We start from the raw sequence: 21,805 nt of genomic DNA, 5'->3' as shown, positions 1-21,805 counted from the left end.
AATATATAATTTATTTATTTAATTAGTGATACACCACAGAATACGATGCTAAAAATTTGAAATAAATCATACATTATTTGTAACAATTTATGCATTGGTCGTGGTCGGAAAAATAATGACTTATATTTTTTTTGTTTTGTTAAACATAATAACTTATACTTTATTAACGTCTTATTTTTATTTCTTTTCATTTTCTGTGAGAAAATTAATTTTTTTTAATTTTTATGTTTATATTTAGTTTTTTTATTAATATTCGTAAATATTGAATGAAGTGATTTAGATAAATAATTGTGCAAGCTATGAACAAGTAAAACTAATAAACATATGGCAGAAATAGATTAATATAAAATTTAGTCATATGTTGAAAATAACTATTTTAACTGTCAATTTAGATATTTCTCAACTTCATTGCTCATAGAATTCGAGGTAGATAATTTACAATCTTAAGTACTTCCAATAAGAATTAAAAGTAATTGTTTTTGTAGAAAATTACTTGCTGAATATAATAAACAATTGATTTAAAAATATAGTTGTACCAACTTGAAGTTAATAACATATTATTGCATATTAGCTTAATAAAAATAGATACAATAATAATGGTATGAGAACGGGATCAACTTCAATTAACAAAATACCCTTTCTGGAATTAAAAAAACAAAATACCCTTTCTTACATAACTTTTTTACTTTATGAAGAACAAAAATATCCCAGCAAAATGTTATCGAACCCCAAATTATAAAGATTAACGAATTAATTTTCTTTCATACGGTACCTAAGTAAACATAGTGAATAACATTATCTCAAATATTTTGTGCAAATCTATCAAACCTTTTATGTAAGATGGATGAAATGTAAATAACTTAAGTTAAAATCAATATATTCCGTGTCCAAAATCAATTTTTGGGTATAGATTCTTATGAGTTATGACCTCCTCCATGCAATACGGTAATTATTATTGTATTAGGGATAAAATCCCAAATAACATCATTGAATTAAAAGTTCAAATTAAAAATTTAAAATAAAAATTATTGAGTTAATGAGTGCATTCGAGTAATATAATATCATACAGCAGTAAATGAGGAAAGGCGAGAAACCACTCAAATCCTTGGATGCCTGATGAAATTAGAGATTACCAGCAATAGGACAAGTAAAAACAAAACTAGGATTAACTTTTTGAACTTCTCTATCAACCATATATCTTTCTGATCAAGTAAGTATACTTATTTAAACATTTACAAGATGGTATACTCCAATATGTAATTCAATAAGCTAAAATAGCAGCCAAGGAAAAGCCAAAAAGCAAGAAAAAGGCTTAGGTACAATTTGAATTCCAAATTTATAACAGTAACGAAGCAATAAGTATGGAAGCTGTCACAGGATTAGCAGAAAATCATTCTCAATAGACACCTTCATCTGCAATAAATGAAAATATATGTATCAAATAGTAGTTGAGCTGAGAATTGAGTCGTTGATTACACCAAAACATGCCACAGTTGAATTTGGATGTAAGATTATTAAAATGAATGAGAAATGAGAAATGAATTGCAAGAGTAAAATTACAATACCATCCCCATCATCTGCATCATTATAATCATCTTCATCATCATCGAAATATTCATTCTGCAAGATTTAACTGAGTTAGACACTGTATGCTTCATAATGTAAAACAAATCATACCACACCCAGAACAAAAAGGAAAAGGGAAAATAGTGAAATAACTCTTCAAACTACTACCATCAACCCCCCAAACAACTGAAAAATTCCATCAAGTGAATCTTCGTTCCCTTATGCCCCCACCATGTCAAATCAAGCAACTTTTAAAATCCAATTTTACAAACAATTGTTTAATGCATAAGGGCATCTGATATCAAAGGAAGAATTTGTAATGTGTGTATGTACCATTTGAACAAAAAACGAGTTTAATATAGAATTTAATTCTATAATTTTAAAGATAACTCACAAATCTCAGCACAAGAAAAAGATAGACCGAATCCTCATGATTCTCATCTAATTTTTTTCCTTTCCTACTTTTATCTCCTTTTTCAATTTTTTTACTTTTCAAAGAGGAAAAGCTTAATATGCTTAGCATTTGAACAAATGCCATGTTTCATATAGAATTCACTTGTAAAATATTAAAGAAACCTCAGAAAGCATGGAGCAAGAAAAGGATAGACCAAACCCTTGAGGTTTTCATTTTCTGATTTACTTTTCCTATCCTACTCTTTTATTTTTTTCAAATTTTATTTATTTTGTTTGGTGTGTCAGTGGGGGCAGAGTGGAGAGCTAATGAATCATCAGTTGGATCTGCAGGATCCTGCATCATCACAAAGCCCATCTTGGCAAGGTTATCAATGTTAATGAGACACTTAATTTATCCAACAATACAAAGAAGGGGAAAGATGATATACTGCTACAGCTATGAAACTTGCTTCCATTATCAACTTATAGGTGTTCTCAGCATATCTATCTTAAAATTTTAAAGGTCATGCTTCACAAACCCCTTGACAGAGTTTAACTAAAAAGTTTCAAAAAAGACATGGGAAACCACAAAATGCAAGCTTTTCATAGTCGATGCTGGCTTAGTTACTTTTAACCTTCTTTGACTTCAATTTGAAAATTTTGCTGGATAAGCTTTTGTGAATGCCGTACGGTTGTTGAATTCTATCTTTGTGTTCTTTATATTATTCTTATTGTTTACTCGAGAAATATTCTTGTTATTGCTTCGACTTCGCCTACACAAGCAAATTGTCGATAAAACTCCAAAATAGCATTTTCTTAACGTATTATTATTGCATTATGGAGAGAACCAACTTGAGTCCAAGAATGGCAAAATTAACACATCACAGTAGAGGTTATTTGGGAACCTGATTATAATCATCATCACTAAAATCTTCTTCCCCCTCTTCTTCTCCTGCATTTTCATCTTCATCTTCATTTTCTCCATCTTTCTTTTCCTTTTCACCTTTATCCTCTTGGCCCTGCAAGTGAAAGAATAATCGACATAGGATTTCAGTGGAGAAGTGGGCCCAACACTACAAATCAAAAAAGAAAATATAACAATATTCATTTGGACCAAATGTGGTTTTACTCCCAAAAATCATCATCTAGCGATGCTTGCAATGGTGCTAATGGAGAGTTGCAGCAATAGTAGTGGTGGTGATAGCAGAAGTGGCAATGATCATAGAGGTGGCAGCTGTAATGGCGGCGATGATAACAACATTGGTGGAAACAGTGATGGAGGCAATAATAATAGGATTGGCACCAGTGGTAACAACAATGGCGTTGGTTTAGAGTGGCAAAGGTGGTGGAAATGATGGTTGGGGCAGCAATGGTAGCGGAGATGATGAAGACAGCAGAAATGGTTGTTGAAGTATCAAACTGAGGTCACTATAACTTATTACACGATACATGTGTGAGTTCGAGATGGCATCTATTAACTCTTGCTTCTTTGAATTAAAAAACTTAGGATCTAGATGAAGAACCGAGAAGAGCTTTATTTAGTTATATCTCAATTTTTTGGAAATGTTAATAGGAATTAGAATCATAACTTTAGGGGCTATACCAAACCTGAAATTTGGAATTATAGGTTCCAATGCCAATTCCAAGGTATATTTCTAATCCATTGCAATTCCAAGTGTCATACAGAAAGAAATCAGTACGTCCACCGTATTCCCACCAGTAGCAAAATATATTCACTTAGTAACTTGACCAACTCAAATACAGAATCCATAGATGAATTGACTGAAAGTTTTACCACTATCTTGTTGACATGAAAGAAATATAGGAAATAATTGTGAGTATAGGTGCTCTACCTGGTCCTTTTTCTCTAGTTGTTCAAAGAAATCAATTTTCTTCATCTCTGTCACGCAAACATCTTAATCAGTCTAAAGAAAAATCTGAAGGCTTTGATATGATTATAAGTAAACAAGGATTGAGCTCATGAACATCAATAATATCCCATATAACTTCCACAAAATGTTTTAACCCAATAAAAAACAGTTTCAGTAGCAGAAAATTATAATCTAGATGGTCAAACCATATGTACATATATAGTGCTCAGCACAACAGCATATACACCACCTTAAGTAATTAAAATAACAAAAAGTTCTTTAAAGAGACTGGGATCTATTTAGGAATATGAACCTTATTCTGTGTTAATCTTTAAAACCTGAATAACTTACATTTGCAGATAGTCAATGACTAATACCAAATAAAAAGAGAAAGGTCATATGAAATCATCAAACCTAACTCTGGGTTCCATCGAAATTTTTTCCGGCTTGGCATCCGCTTAGAGGTACCTGAAAATACCAATTTAAGATTAAATCATTTGTTAACAATAACCTCAAATGCATAATGAAAAGCATAAGCATTTTTTTATATAAAACATGACACTGCCCTGAAAAGAATTTCCATTATTCACACCTTGAATCAACTCCTTAGGAAAATCGTTTAACATTAAAACCTGCGACAGAGAATCACGAGTAAACACGGTCCTCTTCTTATCAGAAAATCTCGGTACGTGCATCTTTTGGCTCTCTGACAAAAATAGAAGAAAATTAATATACTCCAAATAAGTTGAACATAAGAAAAGCTAGTAACGTGGGGAACAGAGGAGCCAGATATTTAGAGACAAATATGATTCCATAATAGCATCGAAAAAGTTTTGGAAACAGTATGCCTAGCTTTTTATGGTACAAACCTGCTCATATTTGAGGAACCCTTTAATATCATAAGTTCAGATGTGACACAATGATAAAGTTATGTATTAACGTAAAAGATTTTGTTATGAGCATCTCACAATACATACATAAATAACGTAAACACAACTACTTAATGCTTACCCTTCTTTAAGGTTGTCTCCTCCAGAAGATAAGGAGAGGCTTTCCAATAATTCTGAAACTTATAATTCCAGTTAAGCAACTTTTTCATATTAGCATCAATATCATCAAGTTTAACATCAGGCAAATTAACATCCTGCAACATCAGATCAGATTGATAGTTATGAGCAGAGAGCAGTCACACCAATCAATTGATATGTAGAATTTTATCATGGGGATAGGATCGGGTAGAGAGAGAGAATTAGAGAAGTATCGAGAGTAAATTCAGAAGCAGTAATTTTCTGTGCCCAATCTCAGCTAACGTGTTCTGTTAGTGTTAAGGCTGAGGTGTAACATTTCTGTTAGCGCTCTGTTAGTTACAGTTAGTAAACACAATCAGATCAGAGCTATGAATTCTCTCTCTGTTTCTCTCTTAGCTTACTTCACATTCTCTTCATTTCTGTGAGAGAGAAGAGAGAATGAAGGGAAGTATGGTACGAAATGGAATATAATTACCTCAGGAAAAAGTACAAAAGGCACTTGAGTGGCATAGTTTGCCCCTCCCCCTCGTCCTCGACCTCGTCCACGTCCTCTACTTGCCATCTCCACCAATATTCCAATTCTAATTCCAACTGCTAGTGCATCTACACAACCACCAAAATACAGGATTTCTCTTTACTGCTATGTACCTCTGCCAGGTACCCCTTCGCAGATTCAGCTCCCAGCAAGGACACTCACATCTGGTTTTGAAGTGTTATGCTCAAGTGATGAATTCAGGATTCAGACTGATCTAAAGGCAAAAGAAAAAGTACAGCATTAGGGTGATCACGGGACCGGTGAACATGCAAAACTAACCAACCCAACTTGAGGCAAAAGTTTGTTTGATTTAGGTATCCGGTCAAATTGGGTGAAAATAAGTAAAACTCAATTGTTCTTAATTCGGGTCTGAGGTCAACTAATATGAAAACTGACCAACTCAACCCAAATCCCTTTTTTTATGGTTTTTCATTTTATTTTTACTTTTTATAATTTTTTTATAAAAATATATAAATATCTAGACAATCCCATGACCCAAGCCAAACCAAACCAGATTTGATGGAGTTGGTTTCATTCGAGTTGACCAATTTTTTTCCCAAAAATCAATCTGTGCTTGTTTAATTGGTTTGGACCTCAATTTTTCCGTAAGTTGACCCTGATCACCGTACATAGCATTCCTAAAAAAAAAAAAAAGAAAGAAAAAGGTTTGGAGTGTCCTGAGAGTATAGATTAATAATTATCATTAAAAATTCAGTACTATTGAGTGTCCATGAAAAACTTGTCCAAAACATCATAAAAATTGTACTTTAAGACCATGCAACAATTACACTCACAGACTTTGGAGTTTGGACAACTTCGTTAAACAAAATTGCAAATAACACAAGTCATTTCCCCCTTAGTGGCCTCAGCTATTGGTGTTTTAAAACTACCATGAACAATAACACAAGTCAATCCAGATCCCTTTTTGATGTTCTTCCTATGATAAGGTATGCACATCTATTCTACTTTTCAAGATGAATATTAAAATCATCAAATTAAGGGAAACCAAGGTTGAGTCAAGGAAGATACTTGCCCGCTCCATTATTTTACAAACCACTCTTTCCCCTACCATCCAAAAGTCTCACACACCCCGACATACTCATTAAAGGTGCAGTTAAGACAAAAAAAAAAAAAGTCTCACTGATGATACCACCACATGCATTACCCTAGAGGAGTAGCCACATTAAGGCTTCGATTCTAACTTTGTCATCTATTGCTAAACTAATTTATGACATCTAATACATGCATTCTGATAATATACATGCATTTTTCTCTAATTTGCATATCTATACAATTTTCCCTGACATGCTTCCCCCCTCCCAGAATCAACACAGAAATTTCATCTTTTTTTCTTTTTTCTTTTGGTAAAGTTAACACAATGTTTTTAATCAGTGTTGGAAAGCTAATGCAAATTAAGAAGATGCACTAAGTAACAATCGGAAGAGAAGCAAACATGCATGTTTCAAATAAATTAACCTGCCAAAGGTTAATTACTGATACAGTAATTTGATAGAATGAATGCGTTGACTGCTTGTCATTAATTTGAAATTTAATGTGAACCAGACATCACCATTTTCTTCGGTTTTCAGAACAATGAAAAGGGAAAAATAAAATAAAATAAACAAAGCATGAATTTAGGGCATGGTTACATTCAGGTTACAGAAATTCTAACAATCATGGATAAACAAGTGCCACAACTTAGTGCAAAAAATTATAAGTTTCTTGCTTTTCTAAAATGTCTTATAATGACAGATAATTTTGGCCAATCAGATGTACATTTCATATATATATACAATAGACAATAATTATTGAAAATCATACCATGTATTCCCAACAAGAAACAAGGACGGTGATAAAAGGACATTTGAATGCATCCCACTTTTTGTCACACCCCGTTCTAGAACCGGTTTGTTAACATCGCATTATGATATTAAGCGCAGTTACAATCACATGGGTTCAATTAAAATCCAGATAAATTTTTCATTTTAAAACATGCCGAATTTATAATACCCAATTTCGTGATCATAACCGTATTACCATGCGGAATCAGATAAATTAAGTTTAACATCATGTTCTTATTCCATTTTTAAATCATTAATTTACTTCCTATTTATTTCACAACTTCTGCTATATTGTAGATCTCTTCATTAGCTATGCGTGGCTTCAAACCGCGCTCAAATCGGAGCACTGTAGCCCAAGTTAGAACAATTTGAAGCAACACAAGAGAATGTTGGTCACAGGCCCCACGCGCTTCAGCGCGCTACCGGGCGCTCAAGCGCGCGCTACCGGGCGCTCAAGCGCGCGTTATCGGGCGCTAAAGCCTCCACCTGGGCGCTTAAGCGCACGGAGGCAGGAAGCATCAGGTATTTCAGTGTGAATGGGCGCTTAAGCGCGCATCAGGGCGCTCAAGCGCGCTATCCTGGGCGCTTAAGCTCCCATTGGGACGTTTTAGCGCACAGAGACAGAAGCATCTCCTCCTACAGTGGCTAAGGGCGCTTAAGCGCGGACCAGGGCGCTCAAGCGCGCAACCCTGGGCGCTTAAGCCTCACACTGGGCGCTAAAACACGAGGGGACAGTAAGCATCCCATCTTTCTGCAGCGAAGGGCGCTTAAGCGCGAGCCAGGGCGCTCCAGCGCGCTATCCTGAGCGCTTAAGCCCCCACTTGGGCGCTCCAGCGCGAGGAGGCCGAATGCATTGGCACTCACAGGGGCAGCAGGGCGCTTGGGCGCGCTCCTGGGCGCTTAAGCGCGCTGCCAGGGAATTCCAATTCCCACATTTCTCAAGTCCAAGCCTAGGGGAAGATGCATCCCCATTACAAACCCCAATTGTCCATGCCCCAATACTAAATCCTAGCACTCATCCAACCTCTCCTCATGAGATTTAGCTAGAATTTGGGCAGCATGACCTTTGTTTTCTCATCGTTTACCAGTTTAAACAAAGGGTACCTAATTGATTTTCAGCCCAACCAATTCAACAACTCAATACATAACAAGCATGCATATATTGAATTTCAAGTAGGCATCATTTACATTACATATCCTTTACAAATCATAGAACTTAGCTTACAAAACACTATGATCATTCCCTTGGCTCCCATCAACAAAAGGTGTAACCAAAGGCATGAGCATAGGCTAAGTTCATCCAATGAATCAAGATATACAAATGACCATGGGCTTTCAAAATAAAATCCTATACATGTGTAACACCCCAAATTCTAACAATTTATAATAGCATAAATAAATTCAATAATTTTATAAATAACAGCGGAAGTTCAAAATAATCAAATTTGGGAAGTGTTACCGCCGCACTTGTACAGGGACAAGTGCAAGGCTAACTCTACTACATTCAAATAAAAATCTAAGACTACAGTTTTTTTTTTTTTTTACATAATATTTATGACAGCTAGAAATATCCGAGTCGTGATCCTCACTGCCCACAGCTAGCCCCATCCTTTGCAACATGCTTCACTGAAAATCTGCTCCCCCGCAGCCGCAGGATCATTGCAGTCAAACAAACACAAAAGTCAGCAAAGCTGGTAATCCCAATCAAGATACAAACCGAGGATAATATAACCCAATATCAATCAAGACATTTATTTAAGAATAATCAACATAATCAACTCAATTAATATTTCGAATATGTCATTTATTCATAACTCAAGCAATATTCAAATATGTCATTTAATCATAGTCAAGTAATAATTCAAATAAGAAATTTAATCATAAATCAAGCAATAATTCAAATAAGTCATTTAATCATAACTCAAATCAAGTATTAATATCATTATTAATCATGTTTAAGATTATTTAGTCCATTTAGTGTATAAGGGTAATTGTCAACTAACATATTTAGCACAACATTAATCATAATATGATAATATTCACAACTCAATGACATTCTTCATAATCAAATCAAATAACAATTTTCATTAATAATGTTTAAGTTCATTATATTTAGTGGGAAGAGAACCATGGTAGACCCGGGAAACCCTGCCAGTCTACCCCGTGACCCGGGAAAAAACCACTGTTACCAGCCACGTATAATCAAAATTGGCCATAATCAATTCACATCTTCCTAGTGTGCACACCTCTTCCCAAAGTTGCTACTAGTATCCCGGGAAAAAACCACTGTTACCAGATACCACTTTGGGAAGAACGGATACAATCTTTTTCACATCAATTTCACATCGGAGGCATAAAGCCCAAAAGTTGTGTTCATCACTTTGGAAGGTACCATCCCAAAGCTATCCTCCCACCATTAATTTATTACAAACACACACAATCAGGAAAGATTCAATCATAATTATTTATTCTTTAAGTATTATCATCTCTAAATGAGTTACTCAAGGGTATTATAATTTTCCAAAGTATCATAATTCAAACAACTATTATCATAAATTCTCGAATTTATATAACAATTCAAATCTTCAACATTCATCATAGTAAAATCCAAATCCGATCATCGTCATAACTTTCCAATTTATTCAAGGATATGATAATTCAAATCTTCAACATTCATAACAGTAAAATCCAAATCCGATCCTCATCATAACTTTCCAATTTATTCAAGGATATTATAATTCAAATCTTCAACATTCATCACCATAAAATCCAAATCTGATCCTCATCATAACTTTCCAATTTGTTCAAGGATATAATAATTCAAATCTTCAACATTCATCATAGAAAAATTCAAATCCAATCATCGTCATTCAAATAATCCCATCACATCAATTATCATAGTTATAAATATTCAAATTCAATCATTAAAACACATATTTGGAAAGTTTTTCTTAAAGAGTATTATAATTCCATAATTTTCATAATTATTCAATAAGATCCATATATTGCACCTGAATTAAGTCTTATACCATACATTGCACATAATTATAATTTCTAAAATAATAACATTTTATATCATATATTGCACATAATCATAATTTCTAAAATAAAAGTTTATATCATATATTGCAAGCTTATTCGGAATTCAACCCACTAGGGCTAGCCTAGTGGTGGTGGGGTGTGTAGTGTTTAGTGGGTGTGTGTGTTGCAGTTCGATTCCCATGTACTTCAAAAAAAGCTTATTCGAAATTCTCTTTCATTCTAAGGAATAACTTGTATCCATATTCTAATTATCATATGTAGTAATTTAAATTTTAAAAAGAACAAATACCTATATATATAGAAATGTTCATACCAAACTATTAAGAACATCTACGGATTACATATAAGGATCATGCCCAAATTTCATATAATACAGATAACCTACAAACATCTAGGGATTATGATTACTATTAATAAACTTCAAACAAAATTATAACCTAAGGATTAGGATTACACATACCAAATTTCACATAAAATAAATATAATCTAAAAATACCTAAGGATTAGGATTACCTAGTCTCCGTTTTTGCTAACTTCTAGAAGAGAATAAATTGGGGCAGAGAACCGGTTGGTAACCAAAAGAATATAGAAAATAAAACAAATAAACTTTTGAAGTAAGGAGAGAGAGTAGTAGAGGAGAAATGTTGGAGAGTGAATTAGTTTGTTTAGGCTAGGCCTCTATTTATAGTTGAAGTTTTGGGCTCGGATATGGGTTTCGTGCATTTATTTCCTTTTTCTTTATTGATGTATTTGACTCAGATATTGACTTCATACATTACTGACTCAATGCTAACTCATTATATCTAATCAAATTACCAATCAACATTACCAATCAATCATTACCTATCAAACATTACCAATCGAACATTATCAATCGAACATTATCAATCAATCATTATTAATCAATCATTATCAATCAAACATTACCAATCAAACATAAATGCTTAAATCATCAATCAATTAATAATCCAATTAATTACAATTTATCATCTAATATATATATATATATATATATATATATATATATATATATATATATACATATTAATATTATGTTATTATAAATAATTTAGAGTATTACAAAGTATCAAAATTATTTTCCAATAGCACTTATATTGCACAAAATAATTTTATCAAAAATAAAATTAATATTCTACTTTGCTATCTATCACCATAATATTTATTTATATATATCTATATTATTATTACTACTAATTTATTGTTTATTATTATTATTATTTTATTAATAAAAATATGGGGTATTACAACATGTCAACTACAAAAGGCATGCATAAACTCAAAAGAAATGCCACATTTCATGCATAATCCAGATATGGCCACTTGCCACCAGAGGCTCCTGCCGCATCCTTACCTGAAAGGGGGTCCCCACAACACGGGGTGAGATATACGAATATATCCAGTAAACCAGGGGTCCTTGGAGCATCTCTCCACCCCACAGTTCCATATCAGTGTAATAGCAATAACAATAATAATGCAGTAAATACATATCCATGCAAAGTGCAATAACATCTCCAGGAGAAATCCCTCGAGCTCTCAAGCTGTCCTAAGGAAACTCAGATGCAAATAGTCCTACTGGCCAGCTAACTACCAAGTATGATTTACGCATCGTCATGCCACATACCAACATAGGGAAACACCATCCTATGCCACACCAAATGCATACACATACGTATAACAAAGCATTACACTATTTTATTGCATTTATATACACAATCACAACCTCCACCCTTTCAGGGCTTGGTAGAACAGTCAAGGGAATTACACCCAAGGTCCGAAGGCTTACCTCAATGCTTCAGTCGACCTTTGTTCTTCACCAATGTTAACAATACTCTACTCCAAAACCAACACCAATTCCAATGAGCTACTCAAGCTCCATAGCTTGTTCAAGCGGTTGATCACTCACGGTCGGTCCAAATGTCTCAATCCTAGACATCATCAGGACACAATCATCAATCAACCAAGCCATACCATTTATCAACAATGCAAGAAATCCAATATCAAGCATCATATTCTTGCCATTTTACAAGTATACTCATTTAGCTATCTAAGCTCATTTTCACCGATTAAATGACATTCCTAGCATTTTCCATAACATGCTCTAAGATCCATTCTTCCTAGAACATAGCTAATTCAACTACATTTCATCAAAATCCCAATTTACTATTCATAAACCCTAACTCATGCAAATTTCAAGGAATCATGAGGTTCAAGGGTTAGAATCTTACCACCAATGGTCACACAACCAAGCAAGGAGTGTTCCTCAAGCTCCCATGGAGGTTGAACTTCCCAAAACCCCAAAATCTCTCCAATGGCCGAATTTTTGAGAGGCAATATCCCTCTCCACAATGCTCCCCACTCAAAACAAAGCAAGGATTATGAAAGGGGGCGAGATTCTAAGCGATTTAGGCTTTTGAACGGATGGATTTGGTTGAGATTTGCTCACTCTATGATCTCCCCTTTCTTCTTCCCTCTCTTCTCCCTCTCTTCTCTTCTCCTTCTTTCTGTTGCAGTCGACGGCAATGGGGGGATGGGGATTCTTTTGGCTTTTAGTCACTTAACATAGGTTAAGTGGCTTTAAGCGGGTATTGGTTCGTCTATCTATTCAACTCCAATAATTACCAAACTTTACCCAAAAGTCTGGAATATTATTCTAGGAATATTACTATTTTTATTTTTATATTTTGGGTACTTTCACCAGTACCCATTTATACCCCTTAATTTTCACTGAGTACACTTTTTAACTCCAAAGTGACTCAGATTCATTTAATTAAGCCTTATACTTAATTTTACTCACTAAAACATGTTTAATTAATTAATTACACTTGATTTACTAATTAATTAAGATGGACTATTATACTTTTCTTCCTCCTAGTGCTTATCTTTAGGCCATATCAGTTTGCTGCTTAATGGGCATTGGCAAAAAATTGACTTCTCTAATTTGGGCTACAAGGTAGAGTAGGTTCAAATCTATTGGCATATTTATTACATTACCACTAGAATTAACGTTTAAATAATTGGTAACTTCAGATCCCATATACTTAAAGGCCCAAAAAGTTTTTGGCTTGCTGGCAGAGTAGTTTATAGACAATAAGGAAATACTAAGTTCTAGGCTTCTCTCAAAACTTCTGTGTTGTAGGGAGAAGCAGTGCCTTATTGCAGGAACTAAACCAATTAAGAATCAACCACAAAACAAGAAAAAGAAAGAACCATCACAACAAATAAAAGGTTAAAAAACCAATAAAATAGAGAATGCCCACAAAAAATTAATTTATTGCGACATTGTCTTTTAGCAGGCATATACATACTGCAATTCAAGCCAATTATTTCCTGAGTTCAGTATCCATTGGAACAATATAAGTTCCATCTATTTTGTTTTCCTGGTCAAAGTATATTTATCTCACTCTCATTGCCATATTTGCTATAGAATACATAAAATATTAAAAGGGAAAGTTAAACTCAGTTTTCTGATTTTTTGTAATTAGTTTATAGTGCCAAATGTTGTTCTCTTTAACCTTTTTCCGTCATTCTTTGTCTTAATATTGCCATACACTATAATGAAACTAACCAGCCTACAAAGGAAGCTGATTGAAATTCTTTGTCTTCATCATTCTTTTTTCAAATTTGTCTAAACTTACACAAAAATGCTATAAACTTAACCCATTACCCATCAAAACAACACATAGTTCCTTATTTTTAATTATGAAACCACACATTCTAAGCCAAATACATTTGAAATTTTCTACATCTTAATAGAAAGCTGATTGAATCAACGCCATTTCATTATTGTGAACTTTATAAACAAAGTAGTTGAACAAGTAAAACAGAAGGGTACAACTTTTACAAAAGATAAAAACAAAAGAGTCACAATTTTTTTTAAAAGTAATCTTCACCTTCAATTCACATGCAAAAGCTATCACCAAAGCCTATCCTTTGAAGATCCAGAATGCAGACTTTGTTTGCATAAATGTTTATGCAACATTTGTTATTATTATTGATGAAAAGAAAGAGTGTTTTTCTGTATAACACTATTGATTGATTACATTGAGAGACCCAATAGGTCCTATTTATATTGAGTACAAAGAACAATGCTAATAAATAGCAACAGTAAACTAAGAGACTTATTTACAATAACAATAGACATTAATAAATAAGGGAACAGATAGCAAGGAAGTAATAAATGATAATCTAGAATATTCTACACTCCCCCTCAAGTTGGGAGATATATATTGATCATTCCCAACTTGCTGATCAAATCCTCAAAGGTCGGCTTAAGTAAACCTTTGGTGAGAATATCTGCCGTTTGTTCCTTGGTAGGTATATATGACAAGCATACACTACCGTCTTCTAATTTTTCTTTGATAAAGTGACGATCGACTTCCACATGTTTTGTTCTGTCATGATGGACAGAATTTTGAGCAATGCTGATAGCAGCTTTATTATCACAATATAATCTGATAGGTAGGGAATAAGAGATCTTCAACTCTTCCAGAAGCCTTCTTAACCAAATTCCTTCACAAATACCATGGGCTAAAGCCCGAAATTCCGCTTCTGCACTGCTTCTTGCAACAACAATTTGTTTCTTACTTCTCCAGGTCACAAGGTTTCCCCAGACATAAGTACAATATCCTGAAGTAGATCTTCGGTCCATTGCAGAGCCAGCCCAGTCTGCATCTGTATAAACTTCAATCATCCTTTTGTTCCCCTTTTTAAAGAGAATTCCTCGACCAGGGGTGTTTTTGAGGTACTTGAGAATTCTATAAACAGCACTAAGGTGTTTTTCCTTAGGAGAATGCATGAATTGGCTAACCATGCTCACAGCAAAAGCAATATCAGGACGAGTGTGAGACAAATAGATTAATTTCCCCACTAGTCTCTGGTACTGCTCCTTATCAACATCTTCCCCGTCCTCAACTCCCATCTTGATATTAGCTTCAATTGGAATCTCTGCTGGCTTGCACCCAAGCATACCTGTTTCTTGCAACAGGTCTAGAATGTATTTTTTCTGAGTTAAGGAAATTCCTTCCTTACTTCGAGCAACTTCCATGCCAAGGAAGTATTTGAGAGATCCAAGATCTTTTAGTTCAGACTGATCAGCTAAACATTTTTTTAAAGAGGCTATCTCCTCGGTATCATTACCAGTGACAATTATGTCATCAACATAAACAATGAGGATAGCAATTCTACCTTTGTCAGAGTGTTTAAAGAATAAAGTGTGATCAGTCTGAGCTTGGGTGAACCCTCTTCCCTTAACAGCTTGAGTAAATTTCCCAAACCATTCTCTGGGAGATTGTTTAAGTCCATAGAGAGACTTCTGCAACTTGCACACAAAACCATCCCCTTTTTCAAAACCAGGAGGTGGATCCATGTAAACTTCCTCATGTAGATCACCATTCAAGAAGGCATTCTTGACATCTAACTGTTGCAATGGCCAATCAAGGTTGGCGGCAAGAGATAGCAGAACGCGGATAGTGTTAAGCTTGGCAACAGGAGCAAATGTCTCCTGATAATCAATCCCATGAGTCTGAGTAAATCCCTTAGCAAGTAATCTGGCCTTATACCTGTTGATGTTGTTATCTGCATTAAATTTTATTGTGAACACCCACTTGCAACCAACAGTTTTCTTTCCTTTAGGTAATGTCACAAACTCCCATGTTCCATTTTTTATAAGTGCATCCATTTCTTCTAATACGGCGTTCCTCCATTTTGGGTCATCAAGTGCTTCTTGGATATTTTTGGGTATCCTAGTACTATCTAACATAGTGTTGAAAGCACGAAAACCTGGAGAAAACTTCTCATATGAGATATAATAGGAAATAGGATGAGCAGTGCAAGATCTAGTACCTCTCCGAAGGGCGATGGGCATATCAATGTTGGTTGTGCTAGTGCATTCAAGTGGGTTGCTAGAGCAAGGACTCGAGTCAGGATCCTGGCAGTCTAGAGTCTCTTGATGTGTTTTGCGCCTGCTGTAGAATTTTCCCCATTTACCAGGAGGATCACAAAGACCGGGAGGATCATTAGACTCAGGTATAGTTGCTCCCCCTGTTTCCTTCCCAATAACTCCCCCTGTTTCCAAAGGCCAAGGTAAGACAGCAGCTTCATTTGGTTTCCCAAGCTTATCTTCATCCATACCAGTAGACTCCCCCTGAAGAGAAGTCGGGGAAAAAAAGGATTGTGTCTCATAAAAGGTAACATCCATGGAAACAAAGACCTTACGGAGAGAAGATGAGTAACACTTATAGCCTTTTTGATTAGGGGAATATCCTATGAAGACACATCTAATAGATTTAGGGTCAAGTTTGGACCTTTGATGTGGAGGAATATGTACAAAGACCACACAGCCAAATATTTTGGGAGGAATAGAAGAAATAGCACAGAAAGAAGAAAAAGATTTAGTAAGACAAGATAAAGGAGAATGAAAATTTAGTACCCGAGAAGGCATTCGATTAATGAGATAAGAAGTTGTCAAGATGGCTTCCCCCCACAGATATTTAGGGACATGCATCGTGAATAAGAGAGCTCGAGCAACTTCAATTAGATGTCTATTTTTCCTTTCAGCCACCCCATTTTGTTGAGGGGTGTTAGGACAAGAACTTTGATGAATAATCTCATGCTGGTTTAGGTAATCTCCAAGAACAGAATTAAAATATTCAGTGCCATTGTCTGTTCGCAGAATTTTGATAGGAGTTTGGAATTGAGTTTGAATCATAGCATGAAAATTTTTAAAAGTGGATGCCGCATCAGACTTGTCTTTTAAGAGATATACCCAACATACCCTAGAATGATCATCAATGAAAGTAATAACCAACGAGCACCCGAGACATTTTTTTCACGAGCAGGTCCCCAAATATCACTATGAATCAATGTAAAAGGAGAAGATTCATGATATTTCTTAGGAGAATAAGTGACACGAGAATGTTTTGCAAGCTGACAAATATCACAAAGAAAGGAACTTGGCTTTTTATTGATAAATAAGTTAGGGAATAACTTCTGAAGATAAACAAAATTTGGGTGCCCTAATCTACGATGCCATAACAAGACATCATTACAATCATCTGATAAACATAGAGAGTGGTTTGAAAAAATCCTCCTTTCACAAAGATCCTCCTCCAAATAGTATAGCCATTCTTCCTCTCTAGCACTGCCAAGCTCTATTTGCCTCTGCCATTCTATGAGTCTCTTCCTTTTTATCATCATCCCCGAGTCCTGCTCCTGAAAGATACAAGCATTTGCAGAAAACTTAGCAACACAATGCAACTCAGCAGTAAATTTGCTAATAGAGATGAGGTTACAAGTAAGGGAGGGAACATGAAGGACTGAGTTCAAAATAATATGTTCAGAAAGTTTAATGGATCCCTTGCCCGCAATAGTGGAGAAATTTCCATCAGTTGTTCTTATTCGTGACGGGTGATAGTAAGGGGTATAGGAAGAAAATAAGTTTGCATTACCTGTCATGTGATCAGAGGCTCCTGAATCAAGGATCCAACGATTACTACGATCAACATGGAATGCCATACCTTTTTTAGCAACATGACTAGTTGCCTCAGCAGGTTGAGACATCAATTTCTGAAATTGCTCATACTGGGCCTTAGAGAGGAGAACACCATCGGGGTTTGAAGGGACATGAGACCCTTCCCCCTTATCTTCAGAAGATACTTGATTAGCACGATTCTTGTTCTGTCCTTTTGGTTTCCAGTTTGGTGGTTTGCCATGAATTTCCCAACATTTTTCACGGGTGTGACCACCCTTATTGCAATGAGAACACCAACGGTCAGAACGTTTTGAGTCCCCAGAAGGACGAGCAGTATTCTTTGTTATAAGGGCTGACCCATCAGAGGACTTAGAGTCCTTATCACCCAACATTACCTTTCGGCGAAGCTCCTCCCTTCGTACCTCAGAAAAGGCAGTGGCAATGGAAGGTAATGGGTTTTGCCCCAAAATTCTTCCACGAACATCATCCAGATCAGAATTAAGGCCAGCAAGAAAATCATAGAGACGCCTTTTTCTCTATATAATTTTTGAATATTGCATTAGCGTCTAAACCTTGAAGGTCTGCTTTATCATAAAGATCCAACTCTTGCCACAATGTTTTTAGAGCAAGGAAGTATTCAGTAACAGTCATCCCTCCTTGGCGTAAATCTTTCACCTTGGTGTTGAGTTCAAAAGCCTGAGAGGCATTGCCCAGGTCAGAGTAGTATTCTTTAACAGCTTCCCAAATTTCTTGAGCCGTATCAAGGAATAAATAAGTTTGACTGATATCCGGTTCCATAGAATTAGTCAGCCATGTCATGACCAAAGCATTTTCAGTCACCCAAGCATCATAGCCAGGTTCATGTTCTGCTGGTTGAACCTTTTTTCCATCCAGATACCCCATCTTCCCTTTGGCCTGGATAAACAACTTAACAGATTGACACCATTGCACATAGTTTCTACCGTTTAAACGGTGATTGGTGATCTGCATTGCTGGGTTGTCTCCAGAAGACGAAGAAATGGGAAGGGGTGAGGTTCCGGTCGAAACTCCAGATGAATTTTCAACATTTTCAGTGTCCATGGCTTCCTAACAACAATACCCAGAAAAAAAAATTCCTCCAAATATGATTTTGACCCTCAAAACAGGAAGAGGGAAGGTAGACGATCAGAACGGGGTATGACTCGCCGGAAAAAAAATGATGGGGGGGCGGCGTGTGAACCACACGCGCCGGCGAAGCTGGAGGATGTTGGCGGCACGTGGCTGGGTTTCCGGCGACGGGTCTTTTGCTGGCTTTTTATTATTGGTACATAATCTATCTCAAAAATGAAAATTGATCCTTAACCCCTTTTTATTCACTTCCCCACATCTGGTATGAATGCTAAATTAAAAATGTTCAAGAGAATTCACAAAAAATCACCATTTCAACTTAAAAAAAAAAATAACTCCAAACTCAGTCTAACATGAAAAAGGAAAAATCACCACCAAAGTGCATTTAAAAAAAAATAAGGTTGAAATTACCACACATAATTTAGAAAAAAATAAAGAAAACTGAAATTTTGAAGAGAGGAAGAAGGAAAGACCCGGATCATGGGCTTGCCAAGGATTTGAACAAGAGGCTTTCCCTGGAACCGAGAGGAAGCGAATCGGGCGAGTATAATACCGACGACCTGGCTTAGAAATTTGTTGAATCGAGTCAGGTAAGCTCAAGCACTAAAAGCTCTATTCTGATCGGCACAAGACAGAGAAGCGAAGAAAGCAACGTACACCAAACAAGCCTTTACGTACCTGGCAAAGTGCGGTTAGGAAGAAAGGATCGGCGGCCACAGGTAGCGGCGGTGTGTGGAGAAGGAGAAGAAGGCGCCGGCGGCGGAGACAGTGAGTGGCTGTAACTACTGTGCCGTGTGCGGTCTGTTATGGTTAAACGGGTCATGGATTAATCCGTGTTAAATGAACGGGGCATACTTGAATGCTGAAGGGTTTCGGATTCGGGGATTTTTTCAAGTGATAGGATATACTTTTTATAGTTATCCTCACAGGTTCAACCAATAATTAACATAGTCACAAGCGTTCAACCAATACATCGGATAACTAGAAGGAGGGTACTGTTCGATTCGTTATGTGCGTAGAAAAACATAATTATGATTCAATGGTATAATACTGTATTCACATGACACAAACAAAATCATTATTAAAAAAATTAACAATTAATGTGGGAATGCGAAATGCACTGAAATTCAGAAATATTTTTATGTAAAATCAACAACGCTGTTGATAATCTGGTAAAAGTCGAACCTGGTAAAAATCGGTCCCTCACTATCGTGTATTCAGCGAAGCTCTCTGCGCAACAGAGGCGGCAGGCGGCGGAGACAGAGGCTAGGGCGGCGGCGGCAGAGTGTATAATGAGAGAGAGAAGGGAAGAGAGAGAAGGGGGAGAGAGAAACGAATAGTGAGGGATTATTTAAGACAGCAACGAAGACCGTCGGATCGCTACTACCAATTTAACGGTGAGATGATGATTGGTCGTAACATTATTTGGTTGTCACAATATCCTCTTCCTATTATCTTTACAAACTAACTTAATTATTGTTGATTTTTGATAATTTAACTGTTATAATTTATTAAAATCTATTGAGTCGCATTAAATTGACGGAAATTAACGGTAATTAAGTTGGCTGTAAAAGTTGTAAACTTTTTAATGATAAGATTTTCCTTTTTTTAAAAGCATTTTTAAAATTCAAAAACATATTTTCTTTCTTTCTTTTCTTTTTTTGGAATTAATTTTTATTTATTTTCCATCCATTTAAAAATAGTTTTCCAAAAACAAAATAACCTAAAAAAATAATAATAACCTAAACAAAATAACGTATTAAAAAAATAATAATAACCTAAACAAAATAACGTATTCAAAGTTTTTTTACTTTCATGTTTATAGCCACAGTCACGGGTGTTATACTTGGTCTTCTTTCATTCTTTTCGATAATTTGTGCTAATAGAGATTATTGTGAATTCATGCTAATAAGAGGTAATTGTTGGATCCTGTGGGAAAAAAAAAGTAAAAACTAAATTAGGTAGGATTGAAAAAAAAAAATTATTAACTTGAACCGATCAAATTTTATTACGATTAGATTGATTTTTTTTTTTTTTTTGATAACAACGATTAGATTGATTTAAGTTGATAATAAGGCTGTCATTCTTATTTTTTGAAAAGATTCTGTCAAATTATTTTAACATTAATTCTTTACAAAAATAATCAAAGTAACACTGGTACATATCAGGATTTTTATTTGAGGAAAAAAAATTGTAATCTATTTAAAATTAACAATTAATTAATTAATAGAAATCAATAAATTATAATTATTACAGAGACATAAATTAACGATTAAAATAAGGAGTAAAACTTTTTAATTTTACACGGGGTTCAAAAGATCCCTCTACTTTTATTTTTTTTTGAAAAATTATAAAATTAAGGTGATTGAGTTAACTCAAATTTTATTATCTTGAAAAGAGAAAGAAAAAAAAAATCCTAACTAGAAAATTAGGAATTGCCCCCAAGGTTATGGGGATGAAGAAGCAATATCTTTTTTCCTTCATTCGAAGGCAGCGAACATATTGGCAAATAATCAAGTGAACATAGAGAGAGGTATGTCTTCCCTCTTCCCACGAATCAAATATATTAATGAGTATTCAATCTCCAAAGTACCGAATTGACAAATTCATAACATTCATGACCCATTAGCAAAATAGCAAAGCTTCAACAATCGACTAAACCTTTGCTTTTTGCTTTGTTTTGTTTCCCTGAAGGGGATGTTACGAAACAGTTCGTTAATAATGTTGAAGCCCAGCTCGAGGAATTTTTGTTCGGTAACAAAGAAGAGCTTAAGCCCAAAGAATGATGTAATTGACAAAGAATCCAAATTTCCCTTCACCTCTATTTTAACTGTGCACGGGTTATAGTTTTCACATTAAATGGTTCAGAGCTATAAAGGGAAAAGGAAAAAAAGGGGAGAAAGCTAGCAACAGTAGAACAGCTGAAATGGCTT

At 35.2% G+C, this 21,805-nt stretch overlaps 1 protein-coding gene across 7 annotated transcripts; it reads right to left on the bottom strand.

Annotated features, from left to right (window-relative positions):
• Positions 1–1,165: 1,165 nt before the first annotated feature.
• LOC133283648 (uncharacterized) lies at positions 1,166–20,211 on the bottom strand. 7 transcript variants are annotated; one of them, XM_061480537.1, is made up of 11 exons: positions 20,058–20,211; positions 19,551–19,673; positions 19,346–19,436; positions 5,334–5,607; positions 4,842–4,974; positions 4,423–4,536; positions 4,245–4,298; positions 3,813–3,859; positions 2,865–2,978; positions 1,566–1,620; positions 1,166–1,413 (listed from the first exon to the last, which is right to left on the bottom strand). In XM_061480537.1, exons 4-11 carry the CDS (start codon positions 5,418–5,420, stop codon positions 1,397–1,399), a joined length of 621 nt encoding a protein of 206 aa, XP_061336521.1. In that variant the 5' UTR covers positions 5,421–5,607; positions 19,346–19,436; positions 19,551–19,673; positions 20,058–20,211; the 3' UTR covers positions 1,166–1,396. The 7 variants fall into 7 exon arrangements, with proteins under 7 accessions (XP_061336521.1, XP_061336520.1, XP_061336522.1 ...); XM_061480536.1 differs by having other exon boundaries at positions 19,346–19,432; XM_061480538.1 differs by lacking the exons at positions 19,346–19,436; positions 19,551–19,673 and adding an exon at positions 12,081–12,222.
• Between the last annotated feature and the right edge of the window lie 1,594 nt (positions 20,212–21,805).

The sequence above is a fragment of the Gastrolobium bilobum genome, unplaced genomic scaffold, assembly GCF_033153095.1.
Source record: "Gastrolobium bilobum isolate Gb01-03AN ecotype WA unplaced genomic scaffold, APGP_CSIRO_Gbil_v1 utg18685, whole genome shotgun sequence".
In the NCBI taxonomy this organism is placed as follows: Eukaryota; Viridiplantae; Streptophyta; class Magnoliopsida; order Fabales; family Fabaceae; genus Gastrolobium; species Gastrolobium bilobum.
Note: the sequence above shows the minus strand (reverse complement) of the source record. Positions and strands in the feature narration are given on the sequence as shown.